This window comes from Rana temporaria, chromosome 11 (genome assembly GCF_905171775.1).
Source record: "Rana temporaria chromosome 11, aRanTem1.1, whole genome shotgun sequence".
Lineage (NCBI taxonomy): Eukaryota > Metazoa > Chordata > Amphibia > Anura > Ranidae > Rana > Rana temporaria.
In genome coordinates, this window is record NC_053499.1 from 10,858,950 (window position 1) to 10,885,002 (window position 26,053).

The following is a 26,053-nucleotide window of genomic DNA, read 5'->3' on the forward strand; positions in this document are numbered from 1 at the left end:
GTTGGCTGGAGTTCTGCTTTAAACATTGCAAATTGGCGGTTTTGTGTCAGTTTTTGTCGTGTTTGAGGTTGGAAATGTCCTTTTTAAGTTTCTCTTTTTTTCTTTTAAGAAAAAAAAAACGTGCCGACGGGTCTGTAGGATGAACCGGACTCAGTGAAATGGTTTTAGCGTTATGGAGGCTCAGACTGTCTCTCATAATATTCCTGATCTGCCTTTTCCATCACTTTCTGTAATTCTCCTTTTGCTGCACAGCAGTATCCAGCTTTGTGAGTCCGGCTCCCTGAGCACAATCCAGTCTCCGTGATTTCCTACTCGTCTCTCCTAGCAGAAGGGGAAAAAAAAAAGAAGAAAAAAGAAGCCTGTTCTCTGCAGAATAGAGGAGAATCCTGCCCTGACAACAGAAGCAAGCATCACGCCTGCCGCTGATTGGAGGGCAGCAGCCTATGAGGACAGCTGGCTTCTTTCTGCAGTTTTGCACAGGTGCAAAATAAGTCCCTGATTTATCAATGAAGTATTCGCCATGTTTCCTATGAAGCAAAGCCGTAATAAAACACTGAATTGCCCCCTTATGGAGCCACAGATATATTAGGTTGGGCAGGGAGATGGATTGCCGATAGGAAGAGTGTGTGCCCCCTCTTTTCTCTCTTCACCATCCGTCTTTCTGCTCACCCCCCCCCCCATCTTTCACCATTTGCTTCTTTTCTTTCTCGCTTTCTCTGTCTTTCTCTCTTTTTGTCCTCTGTCTTTCTTTTCCTCACTCTTTTGTATGTTTGTCATTGTTTTTGCTCTTGCTCGCCCCTCTTGCGCTCTCTCTCTCTCTCTCTCTCTCTCTCTCTCTCTCTCTCTCTCTCTCTCTCTCTCTCTCTCTCTCTCTCTCTCTCTCTCTCTCTCTCTCTCTCTCTCTCTCTCTCTCTCTCCCCTCGCGCGCTCTCCATCTCTCTTGCTCGCCCCTCGCGCGCTCTCCATCTCTCTTGCTCGCCCCTCGCGCGCTCTCCATCTCTCTTGCTCGCCCCTCGCGCGCTCTCCATCTCTCTTGCTCGCCCCTCGCGCTCTCTCTCTCTCTCTCTCTCTCTCTCTCTCTCTCTCTCTCTCTCTCTCTCGCCCCTCACGCGCTCTCTCTTTCTTGCTCGCGCTCTTGTGGCCCATTGTTTGTGTCAGTGGATGGGATAGTGGCCCATTGTTGGTGTCAGTGGATGGGATAGTGGCCCATTGTTGGTGTGCCCCCCCCCCCCCCCCCACTGCTTGTAATAGCAATCAAGCCACTGGTGAGCTGCTCCGATTGCTATTACAAGAGAGCCGCCCTACTGCTCTGAAAAACTGTTTCGGGGTGATGCCTGTGGCTGCATATCTTCCCGGTATAACCACTAAAAGTCCAGCGATATGCGGGTACGTCACTGGACGGGAACTTGTGATTTGTAAGCGATCACCTTGTAAAACAACCCATTCAATTTAAAATAGAAATGAAGGCAAAACATTTTGTGTAAAGATATAAAAAAAAAACATTATAAATACCTTATTCTCCCCCCCCCCCCCCCTCTTTTTTTTTTAATACGTGATTACATATCCTCTGTTTTCTCTGGTTTCAGCCGCATCGGAGCTGGGGGAGGAGAATCAACAGCACACTGATCTTGTGCAGGGGAGGCGTGTCAGGACAAGTCTGATCATTGGAGGAGAGCAGGCTGAGTTCCCAGCACAGCTAGAGAACTGACCATGGCGTCTCCTCCTGCTTAGTGTGGTCAGTTTTTGATAGGAAAGCAGAGGGATTGTCAGGAACACCAGGGATTTCACACAAAGGAAGCAATACAAAGAGAACATGAGACTTCCTCATACAAGTACATGGCACAGCAGCCACATATCAGGAATATGAAGTGTTGGTGTAACAAACGCTATAAAGTGGTTGTAAAGGCAGAAGTTTTTTTTATATGTGCAGCAGCAGCCCCCCCTCATACTTGCCTGAGCCCCATCTCGATTCAGCGATGTGCACAAGTGCCTCGGTCGTCCAGGACTCTCCCTCCTGATTGGCTTAAACACAGCAGCGGTGCCATTGGCTCCTGCTGCTGTCCATCAAAGCCAGTTAGAGAGAGAGGGGTGGGGCCGAACTGTGGCTCCCTATCTGAATGGACACACAGAACAGTGGCTCGGCTCAGATACCCACATAGCAAGCTGCTTGCTGTGGGGCACTTGGCAGGAAAGAGGGGAGGAGCCAGGAGAGCTCGCGGGGGACCCAAGAAGATACATTTTTTATTTTTACACAGAGCATCCTCTTCTCGGGTCCCTCTTTGGTGCGCCAGGCCCATCCCTCCTGTTGAGGGCCGCCACAGCAAGCAGCTTGCTCTGGGGGCACCCGAGCCGAGTCATAGCTCCCTGTGTCCATTCAGATTCTCTCTCTCTTTCTCCCCCCCCCCCCCCCCCCCAAATGGCACGGCTGCTTTGTCTCAGCCAATCAGGAGGGACTGCCGAGGCACTCGTGGACATTGCTGGATAGAGATGGGGCCTAATATCACGGTGCAATTCTGTTGCAATTATCGCACGATAAACCGCATTGCAATCGGGGCAAACCACATTGTGTGAAGCATGTCGCCCCAAAAGTGGTAGTTTAATGGCATTTTTATTATTAATTTTTATTGAAAATGGCGGTGATCAGCGATTTTTATTTATTTATTATCGTGACTGCGACATTATATCGGACACCTTTGACACAATTTTGGGACCATTCACATTTATACAGCGATCAGTGCTATAAAAATGTACTGATTACTGTGTAAATGACACTGGCAGGGAAGGGGGTTAACCACTAGGGGGGGGGGTGAGGAAGGGGTTAAGTGTGTCTAAGGGAGTGATTCTAACTGTGTGGGGGAGTGGCTACATGTGACACGACACTGATCTCTGCTCCTGATCACAGGGAGCAGAAGATCAGTGTCCTGTCACTAGGCAGAACAGTAAAATGCCTTCTTCACATGGGCATCTCCCCGTTCTGCCGCTCTGTGAGACGATCGCGGGACATCGAGCCCGTGGGCGCGGTCACGGAGCTCGCGGTGGGCGCGACCTGTACGTTGCTTTGTGCACAGGAGCCATTCTGTCGATGTATATCTTTTGGCGGCGGTCGTCAAGTGGTTAAGGTGCTACAACCCCCCCCCCCCCCCCCCCCCCAGCCCCCAACTGCTAATCTAATAGAGACCACAGAATGACCTAGACGGGTAAAAAAAATGTATATTTTGTTACATGTTTACTTGGTATATGGATAATGTATCTTTCGCCTCTTATCAGATGTGATACATTGTATCTAATGGTTATAGTGCATTGTACTTGCAAACCTTTGTGCTGCAAGCGCGCTCTCGCTCTCTGAGCCATGTCTTCTTTTTTTTCTTTTTTTGTTCCTCGTTTCGCAGCCCCCTCCCTCTTCTCATTGCAAATCCTATGTGGAGAGCAGTGCCAGGCAGAGAGAGAGAGAAGAGCGCGTTTGTATTCCAGTGGTGTAGCACAGCCAGACAGGTCTGAAACAGAGTGTTTTATTTTTAGAATCTCCGTTGCCATTTTTATCCTGTAAAAATATTCATCAGTGTCTGTGTGACAGGCCATCCGTTTTCATAAATATTCCATAGTTCTACTCGCTGCCATTGTATGAAGGAGTGTGTCCAATGCACCTCTCTCCTTTACCCCCCCAAACCAAGCACTACGTCAGAGGGGGCTTCAGGGGGATTAATTTATGTATTGTAGGTTTTCAGTTCAGATATGGAACGTCGCACGCTTCTCTCGGGCCGTACGTAGCTGCTTACGTCATCGCCCTTTTTCTTTTTTTTTTTTTTTTTTTCCTAGCGAACTATTCGGGAGTAAAAGGCTTGGGGCTCATTGAGGACTGAGGTAATGGGAGTAATTTTCCACTGTAATATTGTCCTTCTTACGAAAATGTTAATCGTGACAATTGGAAAAAAAAGCAGTGTTCACGACTTTTTTTTTGTGATCTTTTATTATGGTTGGGCCTGGTTTTGACGCAGGCATACATGGGAGTTTTACGTTGCTTAAAACCCCCCCAAAAAAAGCAGTTCATATTTCTGTCGCAAATAAATAAAAATGTGTGCACCTGGGTATTAATAAGGACCACTATGGGGGAAAATACAAAACATTTCGGGTACACACCTGTAAAGGTACCCGAAATGGGTTGTATTTTCCCCCATAGTGGTCCTTATTAATAGGTACACACATGTTTATACATTTTGCAATAAGCTGCTCTTCCCATTTTTTTTTTTTTTTATTAATTTATACCTAGCAGAAAAATAAACGAGTATCGATGGACTAGGGCGTGTTCGGATCAAGGCCACCAGGAAGCCGGTGTTCTGTCGATTTGTGCCTAAAAAAATATGTAGAATAATACATATCGGCCTAAACTGAGGGAAAAAAGGCAGCTACTAGATCTAATGGTTAGGAAAGCTGCAATATATTACATTTTTGGTTTTGGGTTTAACCGATTGGCGTCTAGCCGCCGTCGTTGTTATACTGTGGCAGGTTGGCACGGCTCCGCTTATCGTCATAGGTGTACGTCGGCTGCTATAAGAGGCGCGATCGCTCCTCAGAGAGCCAGAACGGGGATCTGTCAAGATCCCTGTTCTGTCAGGGGAGTAGAGAGAGATCTGCTGTTCCCAGTGATTAGGAACAGTGATCTCTTCTTCTTTTTTTTTTTTTTTTTTCTTCCTTCTTCTCCCTTCTCCCTTCTTTCTTCTTTCTTCTTTCTTCTTTCTTTCCTCTCCCTTCCTTCTTTCCTCTCCCTTCCTTCTTTCCTCTCCCTTCCTTCTTTCCTCTCCCTTCCTTCTTTCCTCTCCCTTCCTTCTTTCCTCTCCCTTCCTTCTTTATTCTCCCTTCTTCTCCCTTCCTTCTTTATTCTCCCTTCTTCTCCCTTCCTTCTTTATTCTCCCTTCTTCTCCCTTCCTTCTTTATTCTCCCTTCTTCTCCCTTCCTTCTTTATTCTCCCTTCTTCTCCCTTCCTTCTTTATTCTCCCTTCTTCTCCCTTCCTTCTTTATTCTCCCTTCTTCTCCCTTCCTTCTTTATTCTCCCTTCTTTCTTCTACCCTCTCCTACTCACTTTCAGTCAGTACACTGCCCTCACAGTTAGAAACACCTCCCAGGGAACACTCAACCAATTGATTGCCCCCTAGTGTTAATGCCTGCCCTGCCAGTGACATTTATACAGTAATTCGGAGCTAAAAATAGCCACTGAACGCTGTATAAATGTCACTGGTCCCAAAAAAGTGTCCGATCTGTCCGCCGCAATGTTGCAGTCCTGCTAAAAATCGCTAATCGCCGCCATTATTGGTAAAAAAATAAATAATAAAAATGCCATAAATTTGATCCCCTGTTTTGTAGGCGTTATAGCTTTTGCGCAAACCAATCAATATACGCTGCGTGCGATTGGTTAAAGGAAAAGTAGGCTTGTTTGGCTGTACTTCTCCTATAGAACAAAGGAGTGCGGTTTGTTCTGCACTCCTGTGACCCGTTTTCAGCCAACATCATGCCAGAGCCGGTCCAGGCTGGGGAAAGATCCCGACCATATGGTCAGTTTCCGCCCAGAACCTGGGACTGGCACCTGGCTCAGCTTCTCAGCAATTCGCTGAGAGGCTGAGCCAGCCCCTACTGCCCCTTCCACAGCCCGTGAGCACTGGAGGGTAAAGCAGAGAGCCGGAGACTGACAGTCACAGCTGTCTGCTCAGAGTGGAGGGGGAGAACTTGAGCGATCAGTGACATTTGATCACTCGGATCACAGAGCCAGCGGGGGACAGATGCAGATTTGGATTCGGTGATTTATACTTTTATTTTTTATTTTAATCCCCAAATTCTCTTTTAAAGGATCACCTTTTAAAAAAAGAAATAAAAAAGAAATGCACATTTTTTTGAAGGGAAAAAAAAAGTGTATTTATTTTATTTTTGGTGCCTGTAAAGCAGGGGTGCCCAACCTTTTGAAGAGCGAGGGCCACTTAAGTGACTTAGTAACCGGTTGCGGGCCACAATGAGCGGCACAGGTGGATGACAGGCTCTTGTCCACTCTGCATATGAAAAGAGGACACAGCCCACTCTACTCTACGGGCCCTCTGATCCAATCCGCCCAAATGGAAGGCACACAAGACCGTTTGCAACAATGCTCCATAGAGATAAATGGAGGGTTGGACCGATCGGGTGAAAGATGCCTAAGGCTGCTTTCACACTGATGTGCTGCAGCTCGGTGCACCTGTGGCTTTCCTATAGGTAAGCTGCACTTTGCCGTAGAATTCTCCAGGCAAAGTGCATTTGGGATTTGGCCTATGACAGGAGCCAGTGCTATACAGGAAGCATCAGCTTATGTGGCTCTGCTGCGCAGCCGCTTGCTTGTGCTACCGCTGGCTTCATTCACAAAACTGATGCCACTGTGCCCATCAAACGCAGCCACTGTGACATAAAATTGTCGCCACTGTGCCATGCCATCAAACGCAGCCACTGTGCCCGTCAATTGTCACCACTGTGCCCATCAATTGTCGCCACTGTGCCTTGCCAAACGCAGCCACTGTGCCATGCCATTGTCGCCACTGTGCCCATCAATTGCCGCCAGATTTCCCCCCCCCCCCCCGACACTTACCTTTATCCGGTAACCAGATCCAGTGAACCTGATAGGTTGAGATGCGTGTCAGTGTTAACCAGGGAACGCACCCCCTGTGTGTCACCTGGTTAACTATTTGGAAGCCGATTTACAGCCCTCAGCCTGTAATGGGAAAGCCTGTAATGGGAAAGCCTATCAGAGCCACTGGCTCTGATAGACCCTTCCACAGCCAACCAGCTGCCGTTATTCAGATGGCCGGCGCTCGCCAGGGTGCCGGCCATCTGACTAGTGGGCGGCAGCGACACCAGCTTCCATCTTCATCCCTTCACGCCATGTTTATCATTTCTTCAGCTTTTTTTCTTTCTTTCTCTTTCTTTCTCTTTTTCTTTCGCTTTCTTTCTCTCTTTCTCTTTCTTTCGCTCTCTTTCTCTTTCTCTCTCGCGCTCTCTTTCTCTCTCGCGCTCTCTTTCTCTCTCGCGCTCTCTTTCTCTCTCGCGCTCTCTTTCTCTCTCGCGCTCTCTTTCTCTCTCGCGCTCTCTTTCTCTCTCGCGCTCTCTTTTTCTCTCTCGCGCTCTCTTTTTCTCTCTCGCGCTCTCTTTTTCTCTCTCGCGCTCTCTTTTTCTCTCTCGCGCTCTCTTTTTCTCTCTCTCTCGCGCTCTCTTTCTCTCTCTCGCGCTCTCTTTCTCTCTCGCGCGCTCTCTTTCTCTCTCGCTCTTTCTCTCTCGCGCGCTCTCTTTTTCTCTCTCGCGCGCTCTCTTTTTCTCTCTCGCGCGCTCTCTTTTTCTCTCTCGCGCGCTCTCTTTTTCTCTCTCGCGCGCTCTCTTTTTCTCTCTCGCGCGCTCTTTTTTTTCTCTCTCGCGCGCTCTCTTTTTTTTCTCTCTCGCGCGCTCTCTTTTTTTTCTCTCTCGCGCGCTCTCTTTTTTTTCTCTCTCTCGCGCTCTCTTTTTTTTTCTTTCTTTCTTTCTTTCTTTCTTTCTTTCTTTCTTTCTTTCTTTCTTTCTTTCTTTCTTTCTTTCTTTCTTTCTTTCTTTCTTTCTTTCTTTCTTTCTTTCTTTCTTTCTTATGCAGGGAGTTGCTCCTGTCTTATTAACTTGCAGCCTGCATACTTCTCATCTTTTGTTCTTTGTTAAATGTGAGCTGGCATCTGTTAGGCTGCGTTAGCATTCAGTCTCGGGGAATTCAGCGCTTTCTATATTCGGCTCTGCTAAGCCGGTGCCCTGTTTGCTTGAATCAATTGGGGCTGCTATTTTTAGCAACAAAGGGGAATTGAAATAGCAATTTTCTTTCTATGTAATAGATCCCCAAGAGGAATACTGATGTAAGTTTTTCTGTCATCCCTCTTATGCACCACCCCCCCCCCCCTTTTCTCCACCCCCCCCCCTCCGCCATTCGCCTTCCCAAAAGAACTGATAGGAGAGGCATCTGTCACGAGTCTGCAGCAGTATTAATCTTTAATCAATCGAGTGTTTGCTCTATTCAGGTGTTTGGGAAGAAAGGGGGGGGGGGGGGGGGGGGGGGAGGTCACAAAATGGGACTTGCTTTGAATTGGCAAGTGATCGTGCTTGAGCCCGAGCGTTCAGATTTGCGTGGATGAAGGAAGAGACAGGGCGAGCTAAAAATACCCCCCTTTTTTGCTTGCAGTGTTTTTCTAGTCTATTTTTGATGTTTGATTTAGATAAGGTTGATTGGGTAGCTGCTAAAAATAACTGTTCCCAGAAAGTTGAGGACAAAGAGTGGAGGATATTTTTAACCCACGCTGCCTGCTATTGCGTCTCTAGACGGCGAGCGATCTGCTTGGAAGGTGGTCTCGTCTTTGCAGGCTTGGCGAACGTGACAAATAGTTGAAACTTTTTAAAGTGTGTGTGTGTGTGTGTATATGTATGTATGTATATGTATATATATATATATATATATATATATATATATATGTATATGTGTGTATATATATATATGTATATGTGTGTGTGTATATATATATATATATATATATATATATATATATATATATATATATATATATATATATATATATATATATATATATATATATATATATATATATATATATATATATAAACTAGGGCTGCAACTAACGATTATTTTCATAATCGATTAGTTGGCCGATTATTGTTTCGATTAATCGACTAATCGCATAATCTTAAAAAAAAGTGTGGTGTACAATTTAGTTAATATGTAAATAAAAAAAGAGGCAATTTATTCTTAAATAACCATATGCAGTGGTAAATATAAACAAAAACTACAGTAATTGTAATGCCTTCTATTACCTCCACTTTCTCTGGGTTCAGATGCTGATCTTCCCTGCACAGAGTCTTTAAAGTGATTTTTTTTTTTAAAACATACTTGTTATACTCACCTGCTCTGTGTAATGGTTTTGCACAGAGCAGCCCAGATCCTCCACTTCTGGGGTCCCTCACTGATGCTTCTGGCTCCTCCTGCCTTCAGAGTGCCTTAATAGCAAGCTGCAAAGTATAGTATAGAGCGCCCGCTATAGCCAGGTAAAAATACTTCTGCCATTAGAACCACTCACTTCCTGTCCAGGACTACATGTCCCATGAGGCATTGCTCCTCACACTTTCACACTCACAAATTCTCAGGCATTTAGTGACATGTATGGATGATGTACTGAGCTGTATGTGTGCTGCACTGTATTTCCTGATATGTAAACAAATAATGCATACTATATGCAGGCAAACTAATCAACTGCCTGATTAATCGATTATGAAAATAGTTGTCAACTATTTTCATAATCGATTAGTTGTCGATTAATCGATTAGTTGTTTCGGCCCTAATATAAACCCTCATCTTGTAAAACAAACCATTCCGTTTAAAATGGAAATAAAAAGGAAAAACATTTGTGTATAGATATGAAAACATTCTAAATACTCCCCCCCCCCCCCTCCTTTAGGGGGGTGTCAGGACAAGTATGATCATTGGAGGAGAGCAGGCTAAGTAACCAGCACACCTAGAGAACTGACCACACTGTGCTCTTTTGTCTAGCGTGGTCCGTTTTTAATAGGAAAGCAGAGGGACTGGTGGGAACACCATGGATTTCACACAAAGGAAGCAATACAAAGAGAACAGGAGACTTTCTCATACAGGTACATGGTTCAGCAGGCACATATCAGTAAAATCAGAAGTTTTTTTTAGATAAAAAGCCTTCTGTGTGTAGCAGCCCCCATAATACTTGCCTGAACCCCACTTCTCTGTCCAGCGATGTCCACAAGTGCTTCGGGCTGCCCGGGACTCTCCCTCCTGATTGGCTGAGACACAGCAGCAGTGCCGTTGGCTCCCGATGCTGTCAGTTAGTCAATGAGGAGAGAAGTGGGGTCTCAGTGTGTGAATGGACACAGGGAGCTGTGACTCAGCTCGGGTGCCCCCATACCAAGCTGCTCTCTGTGGGGCCACTGAATAGGGGGGAGGGGCCAGGAGCATCGAAGAGGGACCCCAGAAGAGGAGGATCTGGGCTGTTCTGTGCTAAACCATTACACAGAGCAGGAAAGTATACATTTATTTATTTTTTGCCTTTACAAATTAAGTTTTAAGCTTTGACAAAAAAAAACTGCAAGCTGATTGGTTTCTATGCAGAGCTGCACCAGATTTTGCACTCTACAGTTTTAGTAAATCCACCCCACTGTATGATTTACAAAAATGTTAAAGGATATGTAAAGTTTTGGTTTAAAAAAAACAAACGTCATACTAACCTCCTCCTGTGCAATTGGTTTTGCACAGAGTGGCCCCGATTCCTCCTCTTCTGGGGTCCCTCAGCGGCGCTCCTGGCTCCTTCTCTTTTGGGATCCCTCAGCGGCGCTCCCGGCTCCTCCTCTTCTAGGGTCCCTCAGCGGCGCTCCTGGCTCCTCCTCTTCTGAGGTCCCTCAGCGGCGCTCCTGGCTCCTCCTCTTCTGAGGTCCCTCAGCAGCGCTCCCGGCTCCTCCTCTTCTGGGGTCCCTCAGCGGCGCTCCCGGCTCCTCCTCTTCTGGGGTCCCTCAGCGGCGCTCCCGGCTCCTCCTTTTCTGGGGTCCCTCAGCGGCGCTCCTGGCTCCTTTTCTGGGGTCCCACAGCGGCACTCCTGGCTCCTCCTCTTCTGGGGTCCCTCAGCGGCACTCCTGGCTCCTCCTCCTCTTAAGTGCCCTGTTGGAGAGCCGCTCTCCCTGGGGGCACCTGCGCGGGCGCGCTCCCGTGCTGCTGCCTCCATTGACACAGACAGCAGGACTCTTCCCTGCCCCCCACCCCGTCTCCCGCGTCATTGGATTTGATTGACAGCAGTGGGATGCAATGGCTGCCCTGCTATTAATCTAACCAGTCAGGACCCGAGACACTGGTGTGCTCGTCCCCATTGCTGGAAAGATTGGGTTTAGGTAAGTAAAATGGGGGCTCTGGTGGTCTGCTGCATCACAGGAGGCTTTTCACCTTAATGCATAAAGCCCCTGAAATGCGTTGGGTTTAATAACGTGAATTCTATTTGGATTGTGTAATTCAGTAAAAAGACATTTTTTGGATTCTGAAATAATAGTGTGACGTTTATACTGCCAATGTTTAAGTACATACTGCTCCTTTTATACCTATAGACTGCCCTCCCCAGGATCAACTTACCCAAACCACGAGGCTCATGCTACACTTTGGCTTTCAGAGCCCCCTAACGCATTTATGCAGCAACTCTCTGTTCCTGTTCTCCTACGTTGTCCCCCCCCCGGCTTCTTATGGAGTCTACAAGTGGCTGTTTTAGGACAATACACAGTCATGGACTTCTGTTGTCTTCATCGGCAAACCTACATTTATCAGATATGTCACGCAGGCATCACTGGGGCATCGCTGGTTTGGAAGGGTGGACATGTACTTTAGATCAGCCTATTGATATCTCTGACGTGCCAGTGAATAAGTCTGTATAATAAATGCTGTATATTAATGTTAATGAGTGTCGTCATCTCACACTTTTCTGTTCTCTTTTCTCTGCAGTTGTAACTGGAGCTACAGATGGAATTGGAAAGGCATACGCCGAGGAGGTGAGAATTTGGGTTTTGCTATACCCATTAAACCTGAACTCCTGTTAAATATAAACAATATTTTAACGGTCAGGGGTTAACGCCATTTACGATATTCCATTCCACCAACCCAAGACAGCTTATCCGACACTCCACAATCCAGCAGACACGATCCATGTGATTTCCCCCAGAAACGAGACACACAGCTCTGTTCTCTGGTTCCAAACGAATGAATCCTTTAATGGTAAACTCAGCTCTTCTTATACAGTTAGCAACCAAATATGGACAATGACTCAACTCCACCCACAACACGACACAAGGAACTTCAATACACATTCCTTTAGATAATGATAATCTACATGAACTGATTACTAATCATTACCCAGACATTCTGACTCCGCGATAAGCTATTCTCACCTGCTAACCAATCCACACTCCTTTAGTGAACATAAGTTAGACGTCTGACCTTTAGAGGGTGCTAAGTCACAACACATATTATCATCAATAGAACTTCACACAATGAAAGGTTCTTGAGAGGCAGACTTAATTAGCACAATAGAATGCAATCACAGCAAGGTTTTATCACTACAGCCAGGTAGACTTAATTGGCAGGGGATCGTGCTGTCTGTGTCATTGGATGCAACAGCGGGACCCGGGAGCGAGCCCGCATGGGTGCCTCAATGAAAAGCATCTTTCCATGAGAATTTCTTGATGATGAAGGGGAGGAGACCAGAGTGGTAGCAGGGCACCCCAGAAGAAGAGGATTACGGCCGCTCTGTGCAAAACACAGAGCAGGTAAGAGCCGGTTCACACCGGGGCAGCACAACTTGCTGAGCGACTCTGCAAGGAGATCTGCCCACGACTTCAGAGGCGACTTGCAAAATGACTTCAGTATTGAAGTTAATGCAAGTCGCCCTGAAGTCGTACAGGAACCTTTTTCTAAGTCGGAGCGGCTTGAGTCGCTCCTATTAGAACGGTTCCATTGTACAGAACGGAGCGCGACTTGTCTGGCGGCTAAGTCCCCTGACGAGTTGCGCCTGTGTGAACCGGCTCTAAGTATAACATGTTTATTATTTTTATATAAAAAAGAAAACCACGAACCTTTACAATAACTTTAAGAACAAACTTACATTCTTGTTTGTAAATTGGGTGTACTGTCTGTACTATATGAAGATTATTGGACGTGTGTAGGCCTCTACGTTCTCCCCAATAATGGCGTTTATTGCATCATAAAGGCAGACTGAAGGGCTAAAATTGCTTATTGCGATGCACCTTCCTTTCTTATACATTGATGTTCCATGCTCCCTTCCATGATTGCTTAGGTTTGTGTGTGTGTGTGTATATATGTATGTGTGTGTGTGTATGTGTATGTATATGTATATATATATATATATATATATATATATATATATATATATATATATATATATATATATATATATATATATATATATATATATATATATATATATATATATATATATATATATAATTTTTATGTTATTTTTCTGCAGCTGGCGAGGCATGGAGTGTCCATCGTCCTTATCAGTAGATCGCAGGATAAGCTTGATGAGGTGGCCAAAAACATCCGTGAGTCTGGTTCCCTATTTATTTTTGTCTGATTCCAGCTGTTATTTCTTCCAGTGTGCTTTTAAAATTAGGAGAGATAATGTAGTGGCAACACGTCGACGGGCAACCATTGGGGTATAAAGGGTGACTTAAAAAAGATGGCCGGACCTGGTGCCATTAGAACAGGGCTCGACAAAATCCGGGCGCCAGGTCGCAATTGTGACTAGAATTCATGACTTGGCGCCTGAGGAAGGAAGCATAGGCCTGCAGAAGGCTGCATAGCCGCGGCCTCAATTACCGGCCGGCGCGGCCCAATGCGATCGGGAGGTGGGGGCGCACGGAGACACAGGACCATCCTGTGTCTCCATGCACCCCCACCGCGCGATCGCGTCCGGTAATTGAGGCCGCGGCCTTCTGCAAGCCTATGCTTCCTTCTGTGGTCTGGCGCCATCTTGTGGTGGCCGTTGGTATGACAAGACTAATGGAGCTTCCCCTGTGTTTTTACTGCCATCTCCTTCCCTCTAATTGGAACCCCCAAACATTATATATATTTTTTATTCGAACACCCTAGAGAATAAAATGGCGGTCGTTGCAATACTTTCTGTCACACTGTATTTGCGCAGCGGTCTTCCAAGCACACTTTTTTGTGAAAAAATAAGACAACAGTAAGGTTCGCCCAATTTTTTTTTATATTGTGAAAGATAATGTTATGCCGAGTAAATTGATACCCAACATGTCACGCTTCAAAATTGTGTCTGCTCCTGGAATGGCGACAAACTTTTACCCTTTAAAATCTCCATAGGAAACGTTTAAAAAATTCTACAGGTTGCATGTTTTGAGTTACAGAGGAGGTCTAAGGCCGGGTACTCACGAACAAACATGTACGGTGAAAGCGGTCCGTCGGACCGTTTTCACCGTACATGTCTGCCAGAGGGCTTCTGTACGATGGTTGTACACACCATCGTACAGAAGTCCGCGCGTAAACATTACGCGGGGCGTGTCCGCGTCGTCGCCGCGACGATGACGCGGCGATGACGCGGCGGAGACGTGGGCGGGCCTGCCATTTAAAGGCTTCCACGCATGCGTCGAAGTCATTCGACGCATGCGAGGGACGGCGGGCGCCTGGACGGTAGGTCTGTACTGACGACCGTACATGTCCGAGCGGGCAGGATTCCAGCGGACGGTTTTAAAACACGTCCAGGAATATTTGCCCGCTGGGAAAAGGCCCGGCGGGCAAATGTTTGCTGGAATTCGGCCCGCTCGCGCCTACACACGACCAAACATGTATGCTGAAACTGGCCCGTGGACCCGTTTCAGCATACATGTTTGGTCGTGTGTACGGGGCCTAAGGGTTAGAATTATTGCTCTCGCTCTACCCATCGCAGGGATACCTCACATGTGTGGTTTGAAGACCACTTTCATATGCCGGTGCTACTCACGTATGCGTTCGCTTCTGCGCACAAGCTTAGTGCGACGGAGCGCGTTTCTGGCTCTTAACTTTTTTTAGCTGGCTCCTAGATTCCACGCAAATTTGTCAAACCCTGCATTAGAAGCTGTGGCAAGTCTGACTCATTTTCTGGCTGGATGATGTCCATCATCTAGCCCAGGGATCTCCAAACTACGGCCCCCTAGCTGTTTGCGAGACTACATGCCCCATGAGGCATTGTCATTGCAAAACACTGGGGGGGGGGGGGGTTGGTCTTGCCGCGTACACACTATCAGATTTTCCGTCGGAAAAACCTTGGATAGTTTTTCCGACGGAGTTCCACTCAAGCGTGACACACGGTCACACAAAAGTTCCCTAAACTTTCGACCGTCAAGGACGCGGTGACGTACTACACAACGAGCCGAGAAAATTAAGTTTGATGCTTCCGAGCATGCGTCGGAATTTTGCGCGTTGGAATTGCTACAGACGATCAGAATTTCCAATTGGAATTTTTTCCGTCTGAAAATTTGAGAACCAGCTCTCAAATTTTTGTTGGCGGATATTCCGACCAGGAAATGTCCGATGGAGCCTGCACACGGTCGGAATTTCCGACCAAAAGCTCACATCGGACTTTTCTTGTCAGAAAATTTTTACTTTTTCTAAAATTCAGTTTGAATTAATCAATGAAAGTGTTGGCACCAGAACACTGTACACCAGTTAATCGGTGTTGAAAAAATGTACTGTAAAATATTTGCACCACAAACAGTTACAAAACACGCACTCCCTGGGTACCGATGTCCAGCTGGGGGGGGGGGGGGAGGAACCCCAATCCACATATAATTGCTGACTTTTGTATTTGTGAGTTTTCACCTCTTATATCATTGTGATTTGTAAGTCACTTGAAAGTAATGGAGGGGCCAGGAGAGGAGAGGAGAGGAGAGGAGAGGAGAGGAGAGGAGAGGAGAGGAGAGGAGAGGAGAGGAGAGGAGAGGAGAGGAGAGGAGAGGAGAGGAAAGCTCAGCTCTCCTGTGTTTCTGTGGGTGGATAAGAATTGCCAGGGCTGCTTTTTTGGAACATCTTGCAGGATTCTCACTCGGCGCTGGCTCGGTAAGTCAACTGTAGCCGGTACTGACCAATATCCTCTCAGCTAGTCTCTTCCAGGATCCCAGATGCTTCTCTGTGGTTGGCCCTGAGTCCTATTGAGAGTAGATCACGCACTCGTGTATATCTCTAAAGGCCGAGCAATGCTGTCATTTCCTCATACTTCTAAATGTTCTGTTATCATGTCAGGCATGTTTACATCTATATCTGTGTAATGACAGTAGACTATAAAAATACATTTAATCCCCCTGGACCGGATGGCCTCACACTTCAATATTACAAGACACTGCTACTATCTTTGGGCGACCACCTGGTAAAGATGCTTAACGGTCTTACCGAGGGTGGTACGATACATGCCTCCACATTACAAGCGCAGATTTCCGTTATCCCTAAAGAAGGCAAGGACCCGTCTTGTTGCAGGAGCCACTGTGCCATACCATCAAACGCAGCTACTGTGCCATCAATTGTCACCACTATGCCATCAAACACAGCCACTGTGCCCCCAATTGTCGCCACTGTGCCCCCAATTGTCGCCACTGTGCCCCCACTTGTCGCCACTGTGCCCCCACTTGTCGCCACTGTGCCCCCACTTGTCGCCACTGTGCCCCCACTTGTCGCCACTGTGCCCCCACTTGTAGCCACTGTGCTCCCACTTGTAGCCACTGTGCTCCCACTTGTAGCCACTGTGCTCCCACTTGTAGCCACTGTGCTCCCACTTGTAGCCACTGTGCTCCCACTTGTAGCCACTGTGCTCCCACTTGTAGCCACTGTGCTCCCACTTGTAGCCACTGTGCTCCCACTTGTAGCCACTGTGCTCCCACTTGTAGCCACTGTGCCCCCACTTGTAGCCACTGTGCCCCACTTGTAGCCACCGTGCCCAGTCCCCCCCCCCCCCCTGGCATTTACATTTATGTACGCCCCCGCTGGCCCTGATAGGCACTTCCACACAGCCAGTCAGCTGCCGCTATTCAGCTGACCGGCACTCAACATCCGGCCAGCTGAATAGTGGGCGGCAGCAGCGAAAATATACAGATTCATACAGTGTATGAATCTGTATATTTTACTGGCTGTGAGCGAGCCAGAGGGGGCGGCGCTCCTGCGTCCCTATGGATGCACCGCCACTGCCCAGAACTGTACAATGCTAGTCAGGCCGTTGGGGACCTTTTTTGGATAGCATTTCCAAAGGGAAGTCAGCAATATGAGCTTCCATGTTGTAATCGCTTTTTGGCTTGAGTGAGGCCTAAAATAGCAAAAGGGACATGTGCTTTCATTGACAAGTAAAAGAGAATCCCAAAAAAGTCATGTGTCGGCTGTAACGGGTTCAAGCTGATTCGCAACCCAACTCTCAGCATTTGTCCAGCCCTGCGGCGTGCACACCAAGCAAAAGTCACTTTTGTCGTCACACAACACAATTTCCATTTTTAAGCATTTTTTTTTTTGCCTTTTTGTTCAGATTATAAATGACAATGTAAGCCAACAAAATACATCATTAAATGGCTAAAAATAATTCCCTATACAGTACATGGTTTTTCTTGCAAGTCCCCTGAAATGTCAGCTCATCGGCCGATCTGTCATTTTTAGCAGCTTCTGGCACAATGGTCTTCTTTTTTTTTTTTTCTCTGAGCCTTGTCTGTAGTATCTCCACAATACTTGGAACAATGTATTTGGAACGTCCTTTAAGCCACCTGAGTGCCCAGAGATTCCTCTAGCGCGTCACAAGGACCGAGCGCCCAGGGGACTGTACAGCAGATACATAATGCAGTGTTCACCGGGGAGAATTGCAGGCCATGATGCGTCGGTTCACTGATGCCCATCTTTCCACGCTACCCCTGGAGATGTTATTGAGGTCACCCAAGAGCGCAATGCATAGTAGTGACGTTCTGCACAGAGCTGTCGCTTACTCTGTACCTGCACGCAGGCATATGCGTCCATCTAACCTTATTCGCTCTTATTGTGTTGCCTTCGTTTCCATAATCCTGTGCTATAATTTTCCATTTGACTTTATTGTGAAGACCTTCCTGCCTTTGTATAATGCCCTTGTTACAGGGCTTTGCCGCTTCGTTTAGAAATGTTTGTATCTAAAATTGCTAAATGATCACTTTACCAGTCCAGGGTTTGTATTGTAGGCTTCTCTAGGTGTTTGCACTCTTTCTAGAAGCACCCTGAGGCTGCATTCACATCTGAGCATAGCATCTTTGAGCGTGTTTTTGTGCGTTTTTTATGCACAATTTTGGCAAATGTTTTATTATTTATATAATTTATTATTATTATTTGTATATTTTTTTATTTATTTTTTTGTTAAAGTCTGGGGCCCGTATTCACATACATCGGCGCATATTTATGCCGCCGTAGCGTATCTTTTACGCTACGCTACGACGGCGCAGTGCACAGAGGCAAGCACTGGATTCACAAAGCACTCGCTCCCACTCGCTGTTAAAGATACGCTGGGTTTCCTCGGCGTAAGCCAGCGTAGGTGGAAGTGGGCATGAGCCATGCTAATGAGGCGTGACCCCATGCAAATGATGGGGTCACGCTCATCCCAAACTTGAATAAGATTCAAAAGGACCATCAAGGCCCCTATGTGGTCCAGCAGAGTATCAATGTGCCATAGAGGGGATAAAAACCTATTTATGATTTTTAGTTATTTGTGTATTTATTTATTCATTCATATATTATTATTACTATTTAACTTTTTACTTTTTTCTCATTTGAGCAGAAAATCGCGTTTTCCATAAATTTTTATGGGAATAAAAACGCCCAAATCTGCCTGATTCCAGCGACAAAAAAAAACTTGTCCGAGCTTCAGGCGATTTGGAGTGGAGATGTAAACCATCTCCATAGAAAATACTATATTTTTTTTTTTTTTCCGCTTCCAGTGTTTTTGAGCTTCAAGCAGATAATCGCTCAGGTGTGAATGGGGCCTGAGAGCTCCAAGAACCCAAAGATGCTTTGTTTTTTTGCAAATTGCAACAGCAGCTTGCATGGACACGCTCAAGCAGCGGCCTCCCACCCTTGCGCTTCCCTGTTAGCCGGTAGGGCCACTTATCACATTTTTTATGGTTAGTAAAGGAGGCGTGGAGGGCAGAAAGGTACGAGCCAGAGTGCGACCGTGCGATATCTAATCGTAATGTGCGCAAGACTGCTCTGAATATCAACTGAGCCTAGGTTTTTGATTATTCGGGATGCTATAGGTACTCTTTGGAGCCCGTATTGATGAAGCTGCTTTGCACCACACTTTGGACTTATTGCAGTTTTCTGACACCTCATACCCTGTGACATTTCCTGAATGGAGATCACACTGTGAACGACATTATGAGAATGGAGATAATGGCAATGGATACTAACACCCTTGACAAATATATATAATATGCGTGAGAGCAGCAGCTCTCTCGGTCCTCTCTCCTCATTGGACAGAGAGGAAGCAGGGTGTCATGGATATGCAATAGTCTGGCAGCTTACCGGTTTCCAGCTGTCCATTAAGAGGCCTGACTCTGTCGTGGTTATCTTCTTATTTCCTCTCCTTCCTGTATGGCCCCACACAGGCCATCCCAGGAAGTCTATATTAACTGTTGCACTACAGGCCTGCAGTGCTGTTCAACCGTGTTGTTTGCTTAACCACTTAAGCCCCGGACCATATTGCTGCCTAAAGACCCAAGGGGTTTTTACAGTTCGGGACTGCGTCGCTTTAACAGACAATTGCGCGGTCGTGCGACGTGGCTCCCAAACAAAATTGGCGTCCTTTTTTCCCCACAAATAGAGCTTTCTTTTGGTGGTATTTGATCACCTCAGCGCTTTTTATTTTTTGCGCTATAAACAAAAATAGAGCGACAATTTTGAAAAAAATGCAATATTTTTTACTTTTTGCTGTAATAAATATCCCCCAAAAACATATATACATTTTTTTCCCTCAGTTTAGGCCGATACGTATTCTTCTACCTATTTTTGGTAAAAAAAATCGCAATAATCGTTTATCGGTTGGTTTGCGCAAAATGTATAGCGTTTACAGAATAGGGGATAGTTTTTTAGCATTTTTATTTTTTTTACTACTAATGGTGGCGATCAGCGATTTTTTTCGTGACTGCGACATTATGACGGACACTTCGGACAATTTTGACACATTTTTGGGACAATTGTCATTTTCACAGCAAAAAATGCATTTAAATTGCATTGTTTATTGTGAAAATGACAGTTGCAGTTTGGGAGTTAACCACAGGGGGCGCTGTAACATTTAGTGTGACCTGTGTGTGTGTTTACTACTGTAGGGGGGTGTGGCTGTAGGAATGACGTCATCGATCGTGTCTTCCCTATAAAGGGAATGACGCGATCGATGCGCCGACACAGTGAAGCACGCGGAAGCCGTGTGTACACGCGGCTCTCCCCGTTCTTCAGCTCCGGGGAGCGATCGCGACTGAGCGGCTATAAACAAATAGCCGCGCCGTCGTCCCGTATCGCTCCCCGAGCGGACCCGACCTCCGCATGTACCGGGGGGGGTCCCGATCGGACCCCCCACCCACGTCTAGCAGAGGACGTACAGGTACGTGATTGTGCCTGTCCGTGCTATTCTGCTGACGTATATGTACATGAGGAGGTCGGGAAGTGGTCAAGTTCCTGTCTGCAGTGTGCTACGATTACCTCTCTGTGTACCGTTTTTGGCTCGTCCCTGACTTCTCCTGTTTGCCTGTGCCCTTGACCTTTTGCCTGTCCCTCGGTTACCCTAGTCTGCCTGTTGCCCTGACCTCGGCTTACCCATCACTACCGTTTGTCCTGCCTGCTGCTTCCCCTCTCTCTCTCTCTGTGGAGCGTGACCTAGGGGATCCCAGGGGTCGCAACCTGGATCCAGCTGCGCCGAAGGCCATCCTCACCACTAGAGACTCTGGTGAACACAAAGCTGGGTCTTAGACTCCGCGCCCTGGGCGATCTTGGGTTCACGCTTCCTCTCAGATAGCAGCAGTCGGCTATAGGTTCACTACCCTGAGGTGCATCCCTGACCCCAACGGGGTGCATTTGTCACCTGGCCACAGGTGACGTGACACAGGGGGAGCCATTGGCTCCTGCTGCTGTCAATTACAGCCAGTAAGCAGAGATGGGGCTGAGCTGTGCTGTGTGTCAATGGACACTCAGCTGGCTCGGGAGCGAGCACACTCGAGTGCCTCCATAGCAAGCTGCTTGCTATGGGGGCACTCGGCAGGGGGGAAGAGCCAGGAACACTGGCGAGGGACCCAAGAAAAGTATAACATGTTAATGTTGTTATTATTATTTTTAAATATAGAAAAAAAGTGCCTTCAGAATCACTTTAAGCCGTTTACATGGCAATCATCAGTCACGTTCCCCATACTGCTGTGCTGTACATACAATATCTCACAAAAGTAAGTACACCCCTCACATTTTGTAAATATTTTATTATATCTTTTCATGTGACAACACTGAAGAAATGACACTTTGTATCTACAATTTTGTGTAGTGAGTGTACAGCTTGTATAACAGTGTACATTTGCTGTCCCCTCAAAATAACTCCACACACAGCTATTAATTTCTAAACCACTGGCAACAAAAGTGAGTACACCCTCTAAGTGAAAATGTCCAAATTGGGTCCAAAGTGTCAATATTTTGTGTGGCCACCATTATTTTCCAGCACTGCCTTAACCCTCTTGGGCATGGAGGTCACCAGAGCTTCACAGGTTACCACTGGAGTCTCTTCCCCCTCCTCCATGACGACATCACAGAGCTGGTGGATGTTGGAGACCTTACGCTCCTCCACCTTCCGTTTGAGGATGTCCCACAGATGATCAATAGGGTTTAGGTCTGGAGACATGCTTGGCAGTCCATCACCTTATGTGTGTTTGGGGTCGTTATCATGTTGGAATACTGCCCTGCGGCCCAGTCTCTGAACTGAGGGATCATGCTCTGCTTCAGTATGTCACAGTACATGTTGGCATTCATGGTTCCCTCAATGATCTGTAGCTTCCCAGCACTCATGCAGCCCCAGACCATGACACTCCCACCACCATGCCTGACTGTAGACAAGACACACTTGTCTTTGGACTCCTCACCTGGTTGTCGCCACACACGCCTGACACCATCTGACACCAAATACCTTTATCTTGGTCTCATCAGACCACAGGACATGGTTCCAGTAATCCATGTCCTTAGTCTGCTTGTCTTCAGCAAACTGTTTGCAGCTTTCTTATGCATCATCTTTAGAATAGGCTTCCTTTAGGGAAGACAGCCATGCAGACCAATTTGATGCAGTGTGCAGTGTATGGTCTGAGTACTGACAGGCAGACCTCCCACCCCTTCAACCTCTGCAGCAATGCTGGCAGCACTCGTACGTCTATCTCCCAAAGATAACCTCTGGATATGACGCTGAGCATGTGACCTCAACTTCTTTGGTCGACCATGGCGAGGCCTATTCTGAGGGGAACCTGCTCTGTTATACCGCTGTATGGTCTTGACCACCGTGCTGCAGCTCAGTTTCTGCAGAACGTAAATGGCGTCCAGCCCCATTCAAGGACGAGTTACGCAAACGATGTAAAATTTTTAAATTTCGACGCGGGCACGACGGCCATACTTAACATTGAGTACGCCACCTAGGGGGCATGTTTATCTTTACGCCGCGTATCTCTTACGGAAACGGCGTAAATTTACTGCGACGGGCAAGCGTACGTTCGTGAATCGGCGTAACGACTCATTTGCATATTCTACGCCGACCGCAATGGAAGCACCACCTAGCGGCCAGCGTAAATATTGCACCCTAAGATATGACAGCGCAGGCCGTCGTATCTTAGGCATGTTTAAGTGTATCTCAGTTTGAGAATACATTTAGACATACGACGGGCTTAGATTCGGAGTTACGTCGGCGTATCTGCTGATACGCCGGCGTAACTCTTTGAGGATCTGGCCCAAAGTGTAATTTCTTCAGTGTTGTCGTATGAAAACGCGAATGCGACCCCCCCCCCCCCACTCTCTCGCCATCCCCAATAAAATGACTGGCATTGTTCTTCAGAAAAGGAAAATCTTTCTGACATGGAGTAAAGGGCGATGGGTGTTGCAGAGCAGCAGAGACGTGGTCTGTCTGTCCTCACATGGCCTCCATACCAAGACTAATCTATAGGAAAATCGCCAGCTATTCTCCTCCTTTAAGTTTTCTTTCTGCCTTTCATAAAAAAGAGATGCCGATGCGTGTTCAGGGAGGGGAGGGGGAGGGGGAGGGGGGGGGGCACGCATCCCAGCCGATTCATGTGCCTGTATCGTGACTTCAGGCTGCAGCAGAGGATGCTCTTGCTTGATGAAGCGATTTCAATCAATGGATTAGGTTTGCGGGGGAAAGGATGGGTGGAGGCGTCGTTCATAGCAACCCGATTCTTAATTCCACGTTCTAAAAATACACCCCGGTGGTATCTGATGGAGGGGAGGGTAGGGACAACGTTTCCCACTTTTTTTCCCTCTGCATCGGTTTTATTATGAAATGAGCCGGCTCAGTCTTTTCTCCTTCCCCATCGGGTTTGTTTGTCTTTTCCATAAAAAAAATGGAAGATGTGGCGTCAGAGAGAGAGAGAGATATATATATATATATATATATATATATATATATATATATATATATATATATATATATATATATATATATATATATATATATATATACACCTAATTCCATCCAGATCCATCAGTTTGGTTTCTATTGTTTAGTACAGGGGTCTCCAAAGTACGGCCCGTTTTTTTCCAGCCTGTAGATTGAGTCCTCAGACTTATTGTAGGGTCAGTCGCTGCTCAAACCTCTGTCAGTATGCGGCGCAGGTCCTGCAACCCGACGAAGCCTGCCCAACCCGGCGCCTCACTGTGTTGTTGGTTGCTAGGACCGCTGGCGTCCCGGCAACCATTGAAGTACTTCGGTGGACACCTGCTGCACCTCCCGGCTTCCGCTGTAATTTTGTATACAGTGTGCTTGTATAACAGCTGGGCAGGAGCTGGGAGATGCAGAAGATATGATATGCTGGGGAGGTTGTGCTTCTCTGATGGGGACACAAAGGTGTGTGCAGACTCTGATAGGGAAACATTGTTTGTGGGGGTTCTGATGGGGACACAATGCATGGTGGGGGCTCTGATGGGGATACAATGCGTGGTGGGGGCTCTGATGGGGATACAATGCGTGGTGGGGGCTCTGATGGGGGCACAGTGCATGTGGGGGCTCTGATGGGGGCACAGTGCATGTGGGGGCTCTGATGGGGGCACAGTGTGTGTGCGGGGGGCTCTGATGGGGACACAGTGTGTGCGGGGGGCTCTGATGGGGACACAGTGTGTGCGGGGGGCTCTGGTGGGGACACAGTGTGTGCGGGGGGCTCTGGTGGGGACACAGTGTGTGCGGGGGGCTCTGGTGGGGACACAGTGTGTGAAGGGGACACAATGTGTGTGTGTGCGGGGGCTCTGATAGGCACACAGTGTGTGGGGGGGCTCTGATGAGGACAAAATGTGTGTGGGGGGCTTTGATGGGTGTGGGGGGCTCTGATGGGGACACAATGTGCGCTGGGGGTTCAGATGGGGACACAATGTGCGCTGGGGGTTCTGATGGGGACACAATGTGCGCTGGGGGTTCTGATGGGGACGCAATGTGTATGGGGCTCTGATGGCGACGCAGTGTGTGTGTGTGTGGGGGGGGGGGGGGTGGCTCAGATGAGGACACAATGTGTGTGGGGGCTCTGATGGGGACACCAATGTGTGTGTGTGTGGGGGGGGGGGGTTCTGATGAAGACTGTGTGTGGGGGGGGGGGGGGATCTGATGGGGACACACATCCTTTGTATGCTCAGTTTCTGCGGAGTGGCTGGTGGGAGCAAAGGGACTCCACTGTCCTTTTACATCCGACTACCTCCAATCCGCCTAAACGGGGAAAAAAACTGATCCCCCTTCCATTTTTTTATCGGGCCAAGGGGTAGGCTGGTGTAAACAAACACACGTTCGTTTACACCCGTCTGCCCATAGAAATGCATGGACCTTCCAATCGGGTCCACCTGAAAATCTGACAGATGGCCTTGATTTGAAAGGGGCCTAAGACTTAAGGGTCTTGTCCCTCCCCCAGCAGGACACTGGTGAGCTAATCTCTGCTCCCTGCTCCTGTTGACATGCTCTTTGCACTGCAGCACAACTCGTTGGCTACTTCCATTGCTTCTCACTTTCACAGGCTGAGCTCTGCTGTACAGGGGACTGCACAGAAAGCCAATACAAATCAAATTCAGGTAGTTACACTGCATTAAAAAAAAAGAAAGCCAATTTAATAACGTGTGCTTGTTACCCTAACAGTTCATATTCTTGATATGTGCATGTTGTACCATGTACTTGTATGAAAGAGTCTCCTGTTCTATTTTGTATCGCTTCCTTTATGTAAAAACCCTGGTGTTCCTGCCAGTCCCTCTGCGTTCCTATTAAAAACTGATCACACTAAGCAAGAGAACACAGCATGGTCAGTTCTCTAGCTGTGCTGGGATCTCGATGTACTCCCCTCCAATGATCAGACTTGTCCTGACACGCCCCCACTGGGAAGCTCAGTGTGCTGCTGCTTCTCCTCCTCCCCCCCCCCCCCCAGCTCTTATGCAGCTGAGAACAGAGGGAGTGTGATCATTTATACAAAAAAAAAAAAAAGGTATTTGTATTTTTTATATCTTTTTCAAAAATGTTTTGCCTTTTAATTCATTTTTTTTAACTGAATGGATTGTTTTACAATGTGAATGTTTACAATCACTTTAATGATTGCAGAGCTCTTTTTTTGTCTTTTTTTTTTATTTATTTTTTTATACTGTATTTGCCTGGAATTTAGCTCTGTATTCATGTATACGTCATTTAAATGTGCAGCTTTAAGTACCCAAACCAGTCCCTGTACATTAGGTGTTGCGTCATATTAGGCGACCCGTCAGATTTTGTAACGGAAGTGATATTCCGTCGCCGCCATCTTGCTACACCCCGCACTCGTCCACGGTAAGGATACAGGGAGAAGGGGGCAAGCGGATATCTTGTTGCACCCACCGGAGTCTTGCACTTCACACTTCTTTTTAACCGTAAAACTGAGCTTATACGGGATTTAAAAAATCCATCGGATCGTTTAGATCAGGGGTGCCCAACCAGTGGCCCGGGGGCCACATGTGGCCCGCTGAGCCCTCCGACGTGGCCCGCTGAGCCCTCCGACGTGGCCCGTGACCTTCTGCTCTGGGACGGCTGGTTGGCAAGCCCAGATCGCGGATCGCCGATCCTTTATCCCAGAGCATCAGTGTTGTGAATGAAGCCGGCGGTAGAGAAAGCAAGCGACTGCGGAGCAGAGCCGCATAAGCCGATGCTTCCTGTATAGCACCGCCTCCTCTCACAGGCGGAGTGATACCAAATATGGGCATATATGTCCAATCCGATCT

The 26,053-nt window shown here is 47.3% G+C and overlaps 1 protein-coding gene across 1 annotated transcript in view; it reads left to right on the forward strand.

Annotated features, from left to right (window-relative positions):
• The window catches only part of HSD17B12 (hydroxysteroid 17-beta dehydrogenase 12), an 82,504-nt gene that overhangs the window by 18,989 nt on the left and 37,462 nt on the right, over window positions 1–26,053 (forward strand). Inside the window, exons 2-3 of the mRNA XM_040328022.1 lie at window positions 11,537–11,583; window positions 13,077–13,152. Coding sequence (XP_040183956.1) covers window positions 11,537–11,583; window positions 13,077–13,152 — 123 coding nt within the window. The remainder of the gene's footprint in view (window positions 1–11,536; window positions 11,584–13,076; window positions 13,153–26,053) is intronic.